A 17,762-nucleotide genomic window follows, 5' to 3' on the forward strand; every position below is an offset into this window, starting at 1 on the left:
GAAAGAGGTATATATTCTTTCTTCCAATTGAGGGCTTGTGGGTGCAGATTCATTGAAATATGCAAAATACTCTCAGATCTCTGCCAAATCGAGATCTCTGCTGTGCCCCACAGTGTGCTCCTGTGTCATGCTGGGAACTGCAGCATGTACAGGATATTTTGTCTCTTCTTTTGAGGTAATGTGGGGCTATGTGCAGAAACACAATTTCCAATTTCCAAGTGCAGGATTGAATGGAATCAGAGGGCTGAATTGAGTCAGCTTCTCTCCACCAAACATCTCTCTTGAAATTGGTGGGACAACTTGGTGACGTGGGGCTTGCCCTCAGTTCCACTGGGAATAGGGCAGGTTGCTCCAAACTGTTGGTGGCTGAAAGGACTGAGCCAAATCCCCAGACAAGTGCATTAAACTGGGTGTTAAGGTACTGGGGTGGTTAAGGAGGTTTGGATTTAGTTAAAATATTGATTGCTAGAACATAATTCGTTAAATTTTTTTTTGCATATTTTTGAAAGCTGCTTGTGAGAAGGTTGATTAAAAGTTTGATTAAGCAAAATTGGGCAGAGTTTGTGATTAATAATATGCTGGACTTTTATGTCAGGTATAAATATTTTATAAATATTTCATCCTTATCCCAAAAGTTGTTGGTAGTTTGTTTTTTTTTTCACTCTGTGCAAAGATAGGTGTGTGGCAAAGAGACATGGGATTAAAACAAAATAGAAGGTATATTGTGTGGGAAGGACCAAGGTAACAAAGACTGTGGCTTCAGAACGTGCAAACAGATGTGCAAATACCAGTAGAATTACTCATAAAAGTGAGTTTACTTTTCTGCAGGGAGGAGAGATGCTCTGGGCAAAGTTGCCTTCTGGATCATTTCAGTTCATGAATTCAGGACCTGGGACAATTCCCCAAAGATTCCGAGGTGTGGGATTTTATGTCCTGGTGGATCTTACTGATATTTGTGGATACAAACTTAAATAAAAGAGAGTGTCTGATTTTGTATTGAAGACAAAAAAAAAAAGCCTTTAAGTAGCTGGATAATGGGAAGAAGATCCAGAAATTCTTGTGCAAACACATCTAAAAGCACTTTGCCTAGAATTTCCATTCATGCAAAAGGACCCCAAAGACCAGGAGAGTCTTTGGAGAACCACAAATGGTTGGGAATGACCAGACAGACCTAGATAGAACAGGACTTTTCAGTGAATGTAGTAAATAAACATCAGAAGATATATGAAGAAGATAAACTTTAAAAAGGTACAAATAGCTGACTGTACATTCCTACATGGTTGTCTTCAGTCACATGTTCTGTTACATGCAGGCAGCAAAGGAGTTACTGCTGTCTATTGTCTTTATTATCAACTTTATGAAATGGCAGGATCTCTGAGAATCAATGGCTTATTGTTTTAACTTGTTACTTATTGCAATGCAGGGTTTCAGAACCCAGATGAACAGGAAAAGCATCTTACACTGTTATTCACTACAGTATTCCTTGATAGTTGACTATTACACTAGGTACATAGAAAGAGTAAAACCAGGTGCAGATGGAAATGTTTTGGAAATCTTTCCAAAAATAAACAAAACAGTTGGATGGCTAAAAGTGAAATCTCAGCGAGTTTCTTCTGTTTCTAAAGGAGTTGAAGAAATGTCAAGGCTGTTCCATGGAAGTACATTGTGTGTGTTTGGGCTAGCACTGCATCCCAAGGTCTCATTCAATGCCTGGGAATGCTCACTCAGCCTTGGATTACTGTGTACAGTAGAGATATCACAAAAGGGACTGACCTAACAGGAGAGAGAGCTGGTCCCTCCCCACTCTAAACCTTCATTTCAGGAACAGGATGACATCCTACACCCAAAAATACTATAAATCTTTAAAGCTGCTGGGTGTCACTTCCCATCTCTATAAATTCAAAGACTGCTGATTTCCTGATAGACCCTCTTGAGTCAGTCTTGGAATACAAACAATTGATGACATGTATATCAGAATTCGTCCTTTTACCTTCATCATGTTGGCTGCAAACCTCATTGTTAAGAGGCTGCTGAGAGAGCTCAGGGCAGTCTGCCTTGGTAACTCTTCCCCACAAGCAGAGATTGCTTTCTGAGCCAGGAGTCTGAGTCACAGCAGCACAGCCATTGCCTCTGTGTCCTGCTTGACATCTTGTCTTGATGAAGAGTGGAAGATCCATCCACCAAGTGTTGAGTTTGAATGTGCATGACAAAGATGCTGGGTCTAAGTTCTAAGTAGTCATCTAGAGGTTCTCCCAGATATGAGCATATAATAAGTCATGGCATTCAGTGGATAAATCTGTGTTTGGGGTGTGTAGCTCCTCATAAGTTGCTCATTCCTTGAGTCTTGCAAAGAAATCAACACATTTTACAATACCTCTGATTGGAACTTTTTGTTCTGGCACTTCACAAGGTCTGCTAAGCACTCATGCAGGCACAGAGGAAACCAGCTCTGCTGTGAACCTTTGCAGTGTAAGCAGGTACCAGCACAAGAATGGGGACAAAACCTGCATGGGCAGAAGGTGGGACACAGGCATTGCTGCATAAGGAGCCACTGTGTCTGGTCTCAGTCTTCCAATGGACACCTTTAATATATCAAAAAAATGACACATTCCCTTTGTTTTCCATCATTATACTGTCTGTCCCCAGTTGTCCTATGCTCTTTCCTGATTTTTACTATTGCAATAGTTGTGCCCTGCTTGTATCTGTATTTTTCTGCTTGTGTCTTGCTCAGCAGTGTGAAAAAAATCCTTATTCAGTGTGCTTGCTCTTTTGGATATCATTGCCTGTGTCCTTGAGTCTGCAATTAGATGTTTTATCTTATACATGCTGTGTGAATTCTGTCTGTTTTCCCCTCAGGAGAATTCCTTCCTTGTGTAAGTATCCACCTTAATGGTGCAGTAGTAGCACTTGCACAGAAGAGCTCTTTCATTCTTCTCCAGAGTTATTGCATCAGGTTTTAAGGTGGTTTTCAGGACAGGTGTAGGTAGTAGTTGCCTTTTGGGTGGCAGCATCTTCTGTCACAAGGTGATGAAGAGCTGAGTTCACTCAGGACAGGAGGCTTGTTTTGTTACTCTGCCTTGGTGATGTGATATCATCTGTGAGGTCTGGAGACCTGATTGATGCCAACATAGTTGTCTCCAGTTTATGGGAGTTTGGAAGTTGAGAGAACATCACCAGCACAAAGATCTACCCTGTCTTCTCATGGGAGGATTCACCTTCTTGCTGTCCTGAGAGCCTGAGAGAGCCTCATGCTGACCAAGAGCCATCTCTGAGCATCCCCTTCAGATGTGGGGGTCACCTTTCCTGCAGGGGCTTATGCTGGTTTGTGTGTAAAACTCAGGGCTCTGTGATGCACAGTGTATTAAGTGCCACATTATGAAGGTGTCCTGGCTTTGTTTTGAGGTATAAAAAGTGGCTTTTACATTCTTTTAAGTAGTTTCAGGATGTTGCTGAATTTATTAGCTGCTGCAGACAAAATTTTTTTGCAATTTGCATGAAGGACCTACTTCCAGAATTTAATTTAGTGATAGTCTCCTCATAATTCTGAAACTATTTTAAGGATTGCTGATGGCTAATGGAAAACTCTAGAAAATATCTCTGCTTTTCATCTTCACTTGTCTTAATGAAGAGATGAGTTTTATTTTGGACCTCACCTAGAGCCAGTCACAAATTGGTTTGTAAAATTGTAGTTCTGTAACGTTCAGTTGATGCAAGGGACAAAATGGACAAAGGTCAGGGTGGCTGACCAGAGTAAAACAGCTTTTTTTTTTTTATTGTTACCCTTTAGAGGTGTTTGTTGTTTGTTTGGGCAGACAGTTTTTTTCTTTTTGAAATTGTTGCAACATTTACTGAGTGGATGGAAATGTTTGGATGGAAAAGTTGCTGCTCTGTGTCCTGCGGACTTGTCCTGCTCTCAAGATACAGGATCTGATCCTTTTGCCAGAGTCTTCTCGTGAGGTTATGTCAAAGAAGAGACCTTTAGAGAAGGAAAAAGCTATTACTTGCTCAGTAAAAGGGTGCAATTAGTTGCATGTCAGTTGGCTAAAGGGCCATCATGTGATAATTTAAAAAATTCGGTTTCTTGGTAAACAAGTTAATATCAGTTGCACTGTGTCTTCAAAAAGCAGAATGGCCCTAGGGCACACAAGTAAAATTTAAGCACTTTCTTTATTTTTTTAAATAAGTAAAACACACTGTCTGATTTTTTGAACAACAGCTTGGCTTCCTTTGGTGGAAAAGTAACCTCAGCTGAGAATTAAAGCCACCCAATTTTGTCTTCAGACTCCAGAGCAGACAAAAAACTTACTCTTTCCGTGGTTCCACTTTTATTTTTTATTAAACTCTTCTCCTCCCCTCTCCATCTTGCGCTTTTTTTGTTTTCCCACTTGCTCTTCTCTCCTAATCAGTCATTCTCTTTTCTCTCTTTTCTTCTCTATCACAAGATGGTCACTTCTATAATTATTGATCTGTGTGTGTTCATACATATGCTGAAGAGGAGCAGAAATATTTGTGTCATGTCGTTTATTTAAAGGTCTGTGATGGCTCCTACCTGGTCCAGCAGCTTCCCCAAGTCTTGGTGCCAGTTTCTGCTTCAGAGCAACTTTCATTGGGTTTATGTTCACCCCTTTATGGTCTGCAGCCCCTCTGACTGTCCCTTCTGTCACTGTGGCTCTCTGTGGCAGATACTGTCCTCCCCCTTGATGAAGACTCCTGATGTTCTGTAGCACTGCCAATAGCACCAAAACATGCATGTAGGTTAAAGGCCTCATTTCTCTCTCTTTATGCAAGTTTTTCATACTTTTGCAAGATGCTAAATATTGCTTAGCAGAGAAGAGCAACAACATGATACCCCCAGGGCTGTGGAATGGGAAAGAGCTGTAATTATTTGCTGCAAGAGTTTGGTCTAACCAGAGAACAGCTTGGGACTGCCTTGAACTGCTGGCAGCAGGTGGATAGTTGGCTGTTTTCTGGATAGAGCAACCACTTTGCAATTTTCTTTGAAGTCTTCTGTATCTCACTGAAGGGTGAAGAGAGTGTGGGAAACAGAGGTTGATACAAAAACCCTGGTATTTGATTTAAAGTTAACACGTTTGCTCCTGTTTGACTTCCCTCCTGAGAATGATCACGCTTGAAGGTGAGATGGAAATAAATGGGAATGTGTCTGCATGATAGAGAAATACTTTCTGGTGTTTTATCCTTGAAGAGCTGCATTTTTAAGTTATGTGGCCCTAAAATTCACATATGCTAGGGTATGAAGTGAAATTGCTTTGTCTCTGGATTCGTGCTATGACTGAGTAGGGTTGCTGAAGACAGGGAAGAGGGATTTGCTTCCAGTGTGCTCCCTCACATACTGTTCCAATGCATTCAACTCAACTTTTTAATTCCAAGGGCAAATGCTTGATGTGACCTCCTGGGTTGACAGTTCTTATGAAGCATTTACAGGCTGAAAATGCCTTTTCCTTCTCTTCCAGCTCCTTCTTAATAATCTCATTTGTTTATAAGTTTTTTTTCAAAAAAGAATGAAAAAAGTTCTCTGAACTGTTTTGTCTAAGAGAATGAGATCATCAACAACAACAACAACAAAAAAAAGGAGCAGCCTGTTCTTTGTTCTTTTGCAAGGTGCCACTGCTCTCCTTCGATTTTAGCATCATATTGATGCACAGGAGATTTTGGGGTGGGTTCAAACAAGCCAGATCCTCAGCTTGAGGAGCGAACCTTCTCCAAAACAATTATGTGCCCACTGTGCTGGGGGAGCTCTGAGAAGGGATCCAGGCTTCCAGAAAGTTGGTGAGACACAGGTTCATTCTGTTCTGCCATCCTCACAGCCACGTGGTGTTAAATAAAAGAGAAATTGTCCTCTCTGCTTGTGGCATCGTAGCTGTGTTGTTTGCAGTAGGGTGACAAGTCCTGTCCCACTGGCACAGAGCATTGGCTCAAGGGGAGTTTGGGTGGCTGAGTGCCCAGCCCTTTCCCTTTCTACTTGCAGACCTCAGGGGAGCTCCTCATTGCAAAGGGGCTCTTTACTGGCTTTTGCAATGCTGTGGTGTAATTTCAGACAATGCTCCTGTCTCCCATCCATCTCTGTTGCTGCATCTCTGTAGTTGCAGAGAGGAGCTAATAGGGTTCAGCTGGTTGATAAAACACGCCTTGCTTGATTCTGAACTGCATTCCCTGTTGCTAAACATCTCCCAAGAGCAGCTTTGCAGTGCTAGAGTTGAATGGCATGATAGTTTTGCATCCACTTCCATATGAAATGATTTTAAATGAAAGAGTCCCAGAGATCCTGAATGAAAGAAGCCATCCAAGTGCCTTCAGCATTTTTCATTGCAATAGATGCTCCCTGTAGCTCTTGCTTTAATAGCAGCATGTGAAATGCTGACTTAATCTCCTGGACATTTTAATGTAAATTCCTTTTAAAAAACCCTAACCTTAAACTGGTTGTGTATACCTAGCTTAAGGGGTTGTTATGCAGCTGTAAGTTCCCTGTTAGAGAATTTGAGATGAAACAAATCTGTAGTTTGTAAAAGTAATTCTTTCTCTAAGAAATTTATGATATAAAAAGTCTGTCTTAATGGAGAGCTACATGGCAAGGTTTGAAGCCTCTCTTTGCAGGAAAAGTAGATTTTTTTCACAAAATGGAGGTCAAGTAGACCATGTGTAGTAGCCTATGGGGTGTGGCCCATATGGTGTCTACCCTCTACCCCTTTCTGCTGATCTCTTTGGTAAGACTTTTTGACTCCATGACTGCTGTTTAAATTCTCTTTCCCTTTCTGGCCACTTTCTCCCTCTGTCTCTCCCTCTCTCCCTCTCCCTCTCTCTCTCTCTCTCTCTTTATTTTTTTTTCCCCCTTGGGAAATAACATGAGACTTACAATGTAAAACGTTCCTTTTGTGACTTTGTCATAAAAATTAATGAGACTAGAAAAACAGTTTGTGGACCTGGAACAGAATTCCAGAGAATTAGTATTTCTCTATCCACAATGCTCTTTCACTTTAATCAGCAAATAAACCAGGAGAGAACAGCAGACGGGTATTTCTGTGCAGGCTTAGGCTGGTATTTTGTCTAGCACATTCAAAAGCAATGATTTGAGAGAAATCAGATTGGTTGATCACTGTGCTGTATCTTCAGGTTCCCTTGGTCTGAATATTTTGGGGGTGAGGGAGATAGGGTGATTCATACATGAGCAAGACAAACCTAAGAGCTGCCAGTTTGCATTATGTCAATGTATGTAAGAAAATATTTAGATAGAATTTCCATTAAAAGTTCAAAAGCAAGGGGCTCACTCTGACCCCAGCTTTTAGAAGCTCTGGTGGGAAACCTGAATGAAATTTAACTCTGCTCAGTGTGTTTTCGTTGGCTAACTCCATGTTTTATTATCTCATGCAATGAGATCTTTCTTGGTTTGTCGATTTTCTATTGAGGACAAAAAGTTCATGTATGTAATAGTGCACATATTGAATTAAAGTGCGATTAAAGGCATGATGTAATGACCCCCTCTCCTTTTCCTTTAGTCAATATTTGCCTGCAGGGTCAATACATTACAATATTGACTTCAAAGTATGCAATATTTTTTTACCTTCTGAGTGTGTTGGCTTCGAGTGTGTGTAATATTAAACCTGTTGGTTGAACTGTTGGTCTAAGACTTACTGTCTAAGTAGTTTCAGGCTTGGATGCCTAATCCATGTAGAGCAGCTTTCAAGGCATGTGATAATATCACAACACAGCTGTAGGCAGCTTTCTGAGGTGAACCATTTAATCTGCAGTCTTTGCTCCCAGCTTCCTGACAAGTGGTGGAATTTGTCCCTTGGTGTGCGATGGGATTATTGCCCTCTCTCCCTGCTGCCATCATATTTAGTCTCTGCAGGCCCTTCCAGTGACTGGAGGTTATGTAGGCACATCTAAACCCCATCCCTTCTGCCCTCTGTGTGCATTTCTGCTGCCTTTACATCTGTGCTCTGTCAAGTGCACAAAAGCTGCTCAAAAAGCAAGGTTACATTTTACGTACTCACAGTGCTGTGCAAACATGGCTTAATAAAGTGAAATTGTTATGAAGTCAGGCAGCTCTGCAGGGTGGGCTGGTACTCATTTCCCTGAGTTCCCAGCTGGGGCACAGTGGGCTGGGTGTCTCCCACTAATAGTAGAATGAACCTTCTCATACTTCCTCTTCAGCTGTTTCCACTCTCACTCTGCTGAAATCCTGTGCTGGTATCCATCAGAAGGACACACAGGCACATGTATTGCTTATGACAACAGCTACAAACCATTTATCCTTCAAAAACGTGACACTCGAGAGAAAGGCTTTGATAATGTTCTTTGTGAGGTGTATAAATAAACAGGATTGTCACCAGCATGGGATCTTATTACTTTTTCTCTTTAAAAAAAATTAAGGAAAGAAAAAATATTTATAGATACCAAGAGGTTAGTGAATTCCTCTAAAGAACCAAGTGTTATAATTAGGAAGCCGCTGCACTTAGAAGTATTCTACAAATAAGCACCTCAAATCCAGCCTAGTCCTTCCAGAGAAAACAAAGGTCAATAGGCTGCTTTGAGGATTAGCAAACCAGAATTTCTTGGACCCAGGTACTAATTACTTCCAAAGCTGAGGATGATCACTACTTCCAAATCCGAATTGCTGCCAAGACCTCATGATAAACCTCAGTAGTACTCCTCTCTAGCCTAACTTTTGACTTAAGATGCTTTTAAACTGGACTCTAATTAAAGGATAAAAAGCCAAATCTGAAGGAAACACAGGGTAATAGTGGAAATACTCTTGTAGTGGAAAGCTGCACTTCTGCAGCTTCAAGTAATTGAAGATTTCCCATGTCCCCAGCAGCAAATTGGACTCAACCAGGCTGGTGCAGTTTTGATAACCCAAAAGCCTGTGTGACTGACTGCTCCATACCAGGGTAATGTGATCCTGCATTGCCTGTGTGCCTGGGAGGTGGGGTTCCATCTTTCTTTCATGCTGTTGTCTGGCAGCAAAGGGATGAGGACTGGGCTCACTATTACAAGCTCCTAACTGGGAAGATCTATCCACATGATTTTGAAGGATTTTCACATTTCCACCTCTGTACTTGAGGATTCACTTCTCTGTATATTCACTCCTACGTTGTAGCCACTCACCACGTGGTGGTGAATTTGAATGTCCTGAGAGACCACGGTTTTCATTCCAGGTAGAAGAAGTGGAAAGAAATAGCAGTTTTGTGAGATTCTGACATGAAGCAACAATGTGTGGTAGCACTGGGGGAGAGGGAGAGGAGTCAGAGTTAAATATGTCAGCAGTTCATTTCTGCTCACAGCCTACTGACTTCCTTGTGCCATTCCAGGGAACCTGGAAGTGGGAGTCCACATCGCGGATGTGAGCTACTTCGTACTGGAAGAAACAGCACTGGATAAAGTAGCAAGTGAAAGAGCCACCAGTGTCTATCTGGTGCAGAAGGTAAGGACAGCTTTTCCTTTGTCTCTCTGATGACTGTGCCTTCCATTTACCATGAATTCATTTTCAGAAGCTCACAATCAAAATCTAGCTGTTGTTGCTGGACACCTACAAAAATGAGTAAGTGGATGGAAACAACAGAAGTTGACATAGCTGCTCACTACCTTGGAGCTTAGGGAGAGAGGATGGGATGGAGCAGCAGCTTGTGACCCTGTGTTTGTGATCAGGGAGTGCCCCACATGTGCCAGGGCTCACCAGCTCAGTGCTGACCTGAGTCAAGCCTGACACACCCAAGCTGGTTCCTCTGCTTTGCTCTTGAGGGCTTCAGACCGGCAGATGTGGAGGATTTTGTCTTGCCTTTGGTGCAGGAGTCCAGCTAATCCCTCCCAGAAATGGACTTGTGTCAGAGTAGGGTGTAAAATACCCAAACAAACAAACAAACATCTTGAGGTAAAACAAAAGGTTCACAGTCTTACTTTATCTGGGTATCCCAAATAATGGAGGAATAGTGTTCCTTTATCATGCAATGAAAAGGTGCTTGAAATTATACAGATTTTAGCTTATCAGAATCAAATGTTAAGCTCAAGTTTCAAGTTGACTTCTAATCTTTACAAATGAATAGGTTCAGGTTTAACATTGTTGGAAAGGAAACGTGTAGGCTTGGTCTGTGGCTGTCTCATTTTCAGTTGAATGTGCAGAAACACTTCATAGCCCATCAGATACTGTCGGCACTGTGCATGTAGGGAAGCTGGAAAACTTGGCTGTCAGTGTCCTGTGCAGGCTTGAGGCATCAGCTGCATGAAGAGGAGTGTTGAAGCAGTGTCATGGAGCAGATTAATCTGCCTCTCCCCACACTCCAGTTCAGTCAAGCTGAAGTCCTTGTCTCCACAGCCCCTTCTGGAATGACAGAACATCTTTTCTATAATAAATAAATGTATCCTACTTCCTACTTAAGAGTGATTCTTCCTGTCCCTTCCCTTCCTGGATGTTTTCAGGGTTGTTATCTTGGGAGGTTATTGTAATGATGCTTGTTTCAGTAGCTTCCTGTATCCTCTCTACACTTTCTGGATGATAAAATGATTTATGTTACACTAGTGGAATCCAATTAATGGTTTGATATCAAGCTGTTTTCCTTTAGCAACTGTTCTGTAGCTTTCTTCGGGTAGAAGCAGCAAGGCACAGCTTTGGGGGTCTCAGGGAGTCTGGGGGGTTTTAGCTCCCTGTGGAACTGCCATGACAGCAATCATAAAGTGTCCCTGCAGGCTCAGTGGTGGTGACACCAACAGCTGCTCTGTGCTGGGAGATCCCAGTTCCCTGTGCTTGCTGTTCTCCACCAGTGGGATGTGATGTGTATCCCGTGGAAACAGCAGTTCTGGCACCAGTTTTCCCAGTCCCACAGTCTCTCCAGTGATTAGCCCTTGGCTTCTGCAGTGCTCTGTCACTTGGGGTAGCAAAACTGTACTCCAAGAGGATGTCATGGCAGTATTTCCAAGTCAAAATACTGTGGTTTGAGGCCACGTGATTCTTTTAGTCAAGGGAGAAGGAAGATTTTTATAAAGAAAGGAGACATTTTTCATGCAAATCTAGTTGGATGGAGAAGTTAATTTAGTTTTCTTTCAAAGTGCCTTTTCCTCCCAGCACTGCAAGTCCTGTGCACTGCCAGCATAAGTTACCTGTTGTCCTTAATCTTAAATTAATCTCCAACTACTGTGGCCCAGCAGTCAGGATTAGTGTTTTACCCACACTTCTGCCCTGCTGAAAACACATTTTAAAACAACAAACTATGTTAGATTATGAAATTTTCAATATTTTAATTGCAAGAGATGAAAAGGAGCGAGGGGATGGGCAAAGGAACGCAGCCAGGCTGTCTGAAACAAGATGGTAGCATGACTCTTGTAGAAAATATGCTTTCCTTTGATGAAACTGTTTCCTAAGACAGCTGTGATTCTGTGAGAGGTTAGCACCATGCTAATCCTCCCAAAGAAGTTAAATAAAGCCACATATTTAATTTGCCTGAACCAGAAGGGGAGTTATTGTGTAATTGCTAGTGGTCTATTTAATACAAGTCAAAAGTTTTTGAAATAAGAATGTATCAGGTTTTAAGAAGCAAGAAAACCTAAACAGTTTCCTCTTTTTTGGCACATCTCACAGTGTTATTTTAGGTGTGAAGCAGCTCGAGTGAGAGTTCAGCCATAAATCCCTGTAATATTTTACTGGTCCTATTTTACCCTGGAGATCAAAGATCAGAACTGTAAGCCTGTCTTCAAGTTGAGTCCAAGGACTTCAAGACATTCACTTTCGACACCAGCAGGTTGTCAGGGTGTTGATATTTTGATAATTTCAGGCTGCATAACAAAGAGTTGCTCGAAATCTGAATTCATGGAAGTGTTGATACAACTCCCGAGGAGAAATCTTGGCTCACAAACAAATTACCTATTTCCTTTGAGTGTCTTTTTGTGTACAAGCAAGAGATTTGCTGAGCCCACTCCATTGTTGGACTTCAGTGTTCTCCTACCAGCTCTTGTGGAAATTCTTGGTTAATACAATCGCTCCCTGTTGGATTGACTGTGGGAGAAGGATCACCTTGGGAGTCAGTGGTGGTCATAACCAACCTGAACCAAGAATTAAGGGGCAGCCAAAGCAGGATGCCAGCAGAATGAAGTCGTTTGAAGGGAGCAAAACTGCTCATGTAACTTTGTGAAGATAAGGGATTATGCTTGACTGGGGTTTCTTCTCTTTTTCCCTTTGGTTGGCTGACCAGTTTTCCCCTTCTGTTCCTTGAAAAGCTGCTACAGTGAGTCCATTTATCAGAGCTGCTCTGGGCTAACCTGCTCTGAACCTGGCCAGTGAGTTAGTCCTGCCTGCAGCAGGTGTTTCCGATTTTACAGGGAACAAGAACTTTTGTCATCCCAACATGCATGTGCTTGCTCCCTCTCACTGCCCAGCTCCCTAGGGATGAGTCCGAGACTGGAAACTCACATTTGGTTTCTGGAGCACTTTTTAGTTGCAGAGGTGAAACAAAACAAACCCCAGAGCTGTCACAAACAGAGATTTTGATCTTCCCATGCAGAGGACCCAGCTGCTAAGCAGTGTCCATCTGTTTAATGGTGGCAGCATGATGGTGTGTAGGACCCACCCCAGCCCCAGAAGTGCTGTCTCTCGCTTTGGTTTTCCAGTGGTGCCATTGCTTTGGCTTTCTGGGATGTGTGGCTGCCTGCAGGGAGAACCAGTAACATGGAGCAGCCTGTCAGGCAGTGCAGGACAACTGAGTCTCGAGGGTAGTGCTGAGAAGATTTTGCATTTAGGACTTGGAAATGGGGAGAGAGAAATCCTCTATCTGTGTTTGATTTGAAATGTAGACCTGCAGCTGCCAGCATTGTGGCTATCAGCCTTTCACTCAAAGAAGTGCCCTTTCCAGTATCTCTTGGGCACTGCTAGGCTTTTGGGGAGAGGTGATGTATTTTATTAGCCTGACTGATAGAGGGGGATTAAAACCAGACAAGCTCTCACCACCCAAGCCCTGGTTTCCATGACACATTCATTAGAAAGGATTTCCTGGGGGGTGTAGCTCCTTTTTTACATTGTAATTTTTTTTGTTTTTTGCCTAGCCCTGTTGTGCCTCTCCAACTGCATTTCTGGATTCAGCTACATTTATTCCAGGTTTATGACCCCTGTATAAGCCCAGGTGACTTTATTTGCATCTGCAGTAAAATCAAGCTGAATGATGCGATCCCCAACATAGGCACATCCGTAGCAATTTGCCAAGGAAACCGCTTCCCACTGGAGGTGCTATCCCTGGGCAGCGTTTCAGCTCGCTGCATTCCTGCATGCCCTGGCACTCCACGGGACAGCTGGCAGACACTGCTGGCTCTTGGCAGACAGTCATGGGAAGGGCAAAGCATTTAAAAGGTGCCGGGCAACCTCTGAAGGCAATTCTACACAACTCTGATATTTTTGCAAATCTGGACATTAAAGATGTGCTTAGGGAAATCTTCTCTCATCCCGTGTCTCTGTCAGAAAGAGATGGAGATAATCCTGTTGCCAGAGTTCCTCTGGGCAGCCCCTGGGATCATTCCTGGAACATCTTGCTCTCTGAGTGTGACACAATTGTGACATCTTTGTATGTTAAATGCTGGGCTTGCAATTACTGGGAATCCTTTCAGGCTGAGACCATATCATGTTAAGGAGAAAGGAAATGTGTATTTGTAACTTAAACTCCTGTGCCTTGTGACAGTTGGTTTATTCCCCATGTAGAGGGTGAAGAGGAATCATGATGTTAAAGCAGGAGGCAGTCAGCCAAGGTTGTTGTGGTGTTGGAACCAGGTTTCTTTTAATTCAGTAAGGTAGAGTAAATTGGAATACCTTCAGTACAAGGTCATGTTATGTTATGTATGTGTTTGCTGAACCCAGGAAAAGGTTGATTGCATTCTTACTCTCCCATGAGACTTCCTCCATGACTTAAGTTACTTTGCCTAAAGTTTCTCTCCTGTAAAACAAAGGTAACACAGGCTGATGCTTCCCTAACAGTAGATTTGTTACAGCTAATTGCTTGGTGAGTGTTTAGTGCTGTAATTATGATCTGAGTTAAATCTTTGCTTGTGTTTCACATCATTGAAAGCCCTTCCATTGAATTACAGCCTCTTGAATTGGATATTAATCCTGCTCAAGTACACTTAAAGCAAACGTGGGCTTTTGTGTTCATGTAGGCATTTTTCTAGCAAACTGGTATTGCTCCAGGGGATGTGAAAGGAAAGAGGATGTGCAAAGACACACAAATATTCAGTAAGTACAGACCATTATCAGATGATCAATCAGAATTGGGGAGAGAGAGATAAAAGCAGCTTTTAATTCAGGTGGGAAAGGGCATGGGAGCTTTTATTAAATTACTAGCACTTTGTTCACTGTGACCTGAATTTCGGGGTCTTAAGGTGGTCGTGGGTGATCTTAAGCAGGCAGGGATTTCCGAGAGTCTATAAAGCTATTTTCTCTCTTTTCTGATATGGGTTGGCATCACTTACACTCGATTTCTACCCTTGTGGTGTGGGTCCTTCCAGGCAGCATGGCCAAGCTCACGTACTGGGTCAGTGAGTTATGGATGTAGCAGTATTGTTAACATTCTGTTCACAACTGGAATAACAGAGTTGGCAGCATTTGTGTTGTGGGAAACAGCTTATCATGAGCTCTGCCCTTGTGACCTTCCAGGCGAAGCAGGGCTGCTGATTCATGGTGTGACTCCCTGACAGCCCCAGACCATACAGTTAACCTTTTGGCACTGGTGTATACTGCAGTTAGAAAGGATTTATAGCCATTTTCTGGTGCCAAACCACAAATGTGATTAAATATTTTAAGTCTTTCCTTCAAAGCAAAAGGTAAGTGTAAAGTGTCTGCACTTGAGGAGAAAATGGGCACCTGAGTACTGTTTTGAAGAACAATGGTTCTCCTGCCTCCAGGCAGAAAGAGTTATCTTTGAAATCACTAAATAGGTGTCAGAGTTTGGAAGAGCTGGGATTTGTATGCCAGTCAGTTTCCTGCTGGTCCTATATTTACAGGCTGGCGCACAGAGCAGTTAAAACGGAAACTAAACTAAATAGCTAAATTACTTTATGGCACACAAGTAGAGCATTTCTCTCTGTTTTTCTGAAAAGCACCATTCCATGTTGCCACTCAAAATAAACTAGAGGAATAAAGTGGTGGTTCTTTGAGGGCAGTTATTGCTTCTTCACAAAGGTAAACAATGAGAAGGGAAGTCAGAAGTGAAACTCAAATAATGAGTTTTGCTTCATTAAGCAGCTGCTAAAGATTATCTTTAATACAGACTTCACTTAGGAAATAACTCAGGGATGGTGGAAACACTTGGAGCTACTCAGGTTTGGTCTAGCATGAATATGCTCAAAACCTTTAGCTTTGTTGGTGTAGTCAGGTGAGTAATTTGTGATTTGGTAATTCAGTGTTCAGCAGCAGAAATATTGATTAGTTGTAAGGAATTAGGACATGGGTTAAAAAATCCTGCCAGAAATTTATGTAGGGTGACATTTTGTTCAAATTTTGAGTATAATAAAGTAATTGTTCTCCATTTGCAAACAGCATGGTCAATATTCATAAAACAGGTACTTTTGTTTATCTCACCTGCATCTACAAGTTCCTGTGCTGTAAAGGTCTGTGCTGTAAAGCACGGTCCAATCTTTATTGAAGCCAAGCGTGGCTCCTGTGTTGCATGGGAGAAGTTTAATTTATACTTTGCAGAGATCTACTTGCATTTACTTCCTGGTTACATTCAGTGGGAAAGCAAGAAACACAGTTCCCAAATCCAGCCTCTTTAGCTCCTCACTGCCAGGACCATGTTTCTTCAACATTAAATTTCCTAATGTGCCCAGCCTTCCTCATTCTTCCCAGTGCCAAAGTGGCAGTGGGAAAGAAGTGGAAAAGTTGTGACCTTAAAAGTTGCAGTGTGTTTGCATAACCAAGGATGCAGATTACTCCAGGATGCCTACTCCATTCTTCGCAGGGGAGTGCTGGGAATGATTCCCAGGTTGGAGTCTTACAGCTGTCTCTGGTTTCATTGAGGGATGGAGCTGATGTGGGTGTTGGTGGCAGCCATGTCTGAAATCCTCTCATTTCAGAGGATTTGGTTTACTTCCTCATTCCATGGCAGCTCGATGTCTGTCATGTGATACAACTCTGGCATGGGTGATGCATCCCAGAGCTGTGACATGGCCATTCCTGACACAGAGAACACGATGCTGACAGCTTAACACATTTTCTCTTTATCAGCTAGTCAGGGAAGCTTGTCCACACTTAAAACCTTGTGTCTCACCAAGGCTCTCTTCTCTTCCAGGTGATCCCAATGCTTCCCAGGCTGCTCTGTGAGGAGCTCTGCAGTCTCAATCCCATGCAAGACAGACTGACGTTCTCTGTGATTTGGAAGATGACTCCGGAAGGCAAGGTACCTCAGGCAGCAGGCAGTCATCCTGCTAGTCAGTCCTCCCTTGGTGGCCAGCCCCTACTCTTGTAGTAGTAAAAATGTCATCCCTTAACACTCAGGTTGATGGCAAAGGTGAGCAATACTGGAGGATGTAGGACTGTCCCTGTGTTTTGTTTTGCTGATGACATACTGTGGAATTTCTAACTGGAATAATCTCTCAACATGGTTGGGAAAGGATGAATATTTGTATGAATCTCAGAAATGGAGAATGTCCTGCTCCTTGCCAAGTCACCCAACCATTTCATGTCTTACCTCCAGCAGCAATTCAGAGCTAATGCTTTGGGTGGGCTGAGATGTGCCCTTGACCCCAGCCCTGCCTTGTGCTCGCAGGCAGTTGTGCAATGCAGTGGATGTGGCAGTATGCCTCTGTGGCCTCTCTGGTAAACAGACTATTTAATTCCTCTTCAGAGCTGCAAATTACATCAATCCAAATAAAGCATGATAGCCCTTCAGAAAAGGCATGGCTCCATCCTCTGCATATGTTGTTTCCAGGGAGCAGTTGTGGAGGCTGTCTGTTGATGCACTGAGCTGCCTTCAGCTGCCACCACTCCCCAGGTCTTCATTTCTCTCCCTGTTCCTCTCCCACACTCTTTGTTACTCTAAAATCTCCTCTTTGGTGATCACAGGGTCCCATTACTAATCAAGGACGGCTGAAGACTGGCAGTACTCTTTAGTCTGTGCAAAATACACTTTTTGCCTCTTGTCCCATGCAATGTATCCGTTGTGTTTCAAAAGGATGTGCTCAGTCCAGCCCTGTCTGACCAGTGAGAAAATAGAGGAGATGTAGCATTCAGCTCAGGGAGCAGACCTCTGGAATGGTCTGGCCATGGCCATGAAGTCCCTGGAAGAGCAGACTGTCTGTGGCCATCTCAGCAAACTGTTTTTTCCTACAAAGCCTTTCAGGATTACAGTCTTATTTGAGGTCCCTTGATGTGGATGTCAGGTGAAGGCTGGAGAAGAATTTATTCTTTCCAAGAGAAAAAGTGGTTGTAGGGCTTTTGCCCATGAGGGCATTCTTCTAAAAGCTGGTATTTCTAGATATTACTATACCTGTATCTCAGTGCAAACAGGATCACATGCTCCCCCACACTGTGCTGGGTGAAAGGGAGGTGAGTTAAAGGCCCCAGCACAGCCCTTGAACCTCAGCTGTTGGTGGAGAGCCATGAGAGCGCTGACAAGAGAGGACAGGATGTTGCTCAGGACTGGATTTCTCTCTAAAGCACACAGAACTGGGGAAGCTTTATCATAACTTTAGAAATCCTTTAGATGCTGGTGCTCTGTGTGGACTCTGGGTGCACCAGGTTTGCTGTGATGGGGGAGACCTTGCAGACTGATACTGTGGCC

At 42.9% G+C, this 17,762-nt stretch overlaps 1 protein-coding gene across 2 annotated transcripts in view; it reads left to right on the plus strand.

Annotated features, from left to right (window-relative positions):
* The window catches only part of DIS3L2 (DIS3 like 3'-5' exoribonuclease 2), a 179,678-nt gene that overhangs the window by 98,192 nt on the left and 63,724 nt on the right, over positions 1–17,762 (plus strand). For both annotated transcript variants that reach the window (XR_015805587.1, XM_014871617.2), the window contains exons 12-13: positions 9,327–9,439; positions 16,272–16,379. Coding sequence is in view for 1 of the 2 variants with exons in the window: in XM_014871617.2 (XP_014727103.2) it covers positions 9,327–9,439; positions 16,272–16,379 (221 nt within the window). In the remaining variant the exon portion in view is untranslated. The remainder of the gene's footprint in view (positions 1–9,326; positions 9,440–16,271; positions 16,380–17,762) is intronic.

Source organism: Sturnus vulgaris, chromosome 10 (assembly GCF_052056855.1).
Source record: "Sturnus vulgaris isolate bStuVul1 chromosome 10, bStuVul1.hap1, whole genome shotgun sequence".
Classification (NCBI taxonomy): domain Eukaryota; kingdom Metazoa; phylum Chordata; class Aves; order Passeriformes; family Sturnidae; genus Sturnus; species Sturnus vulgaris.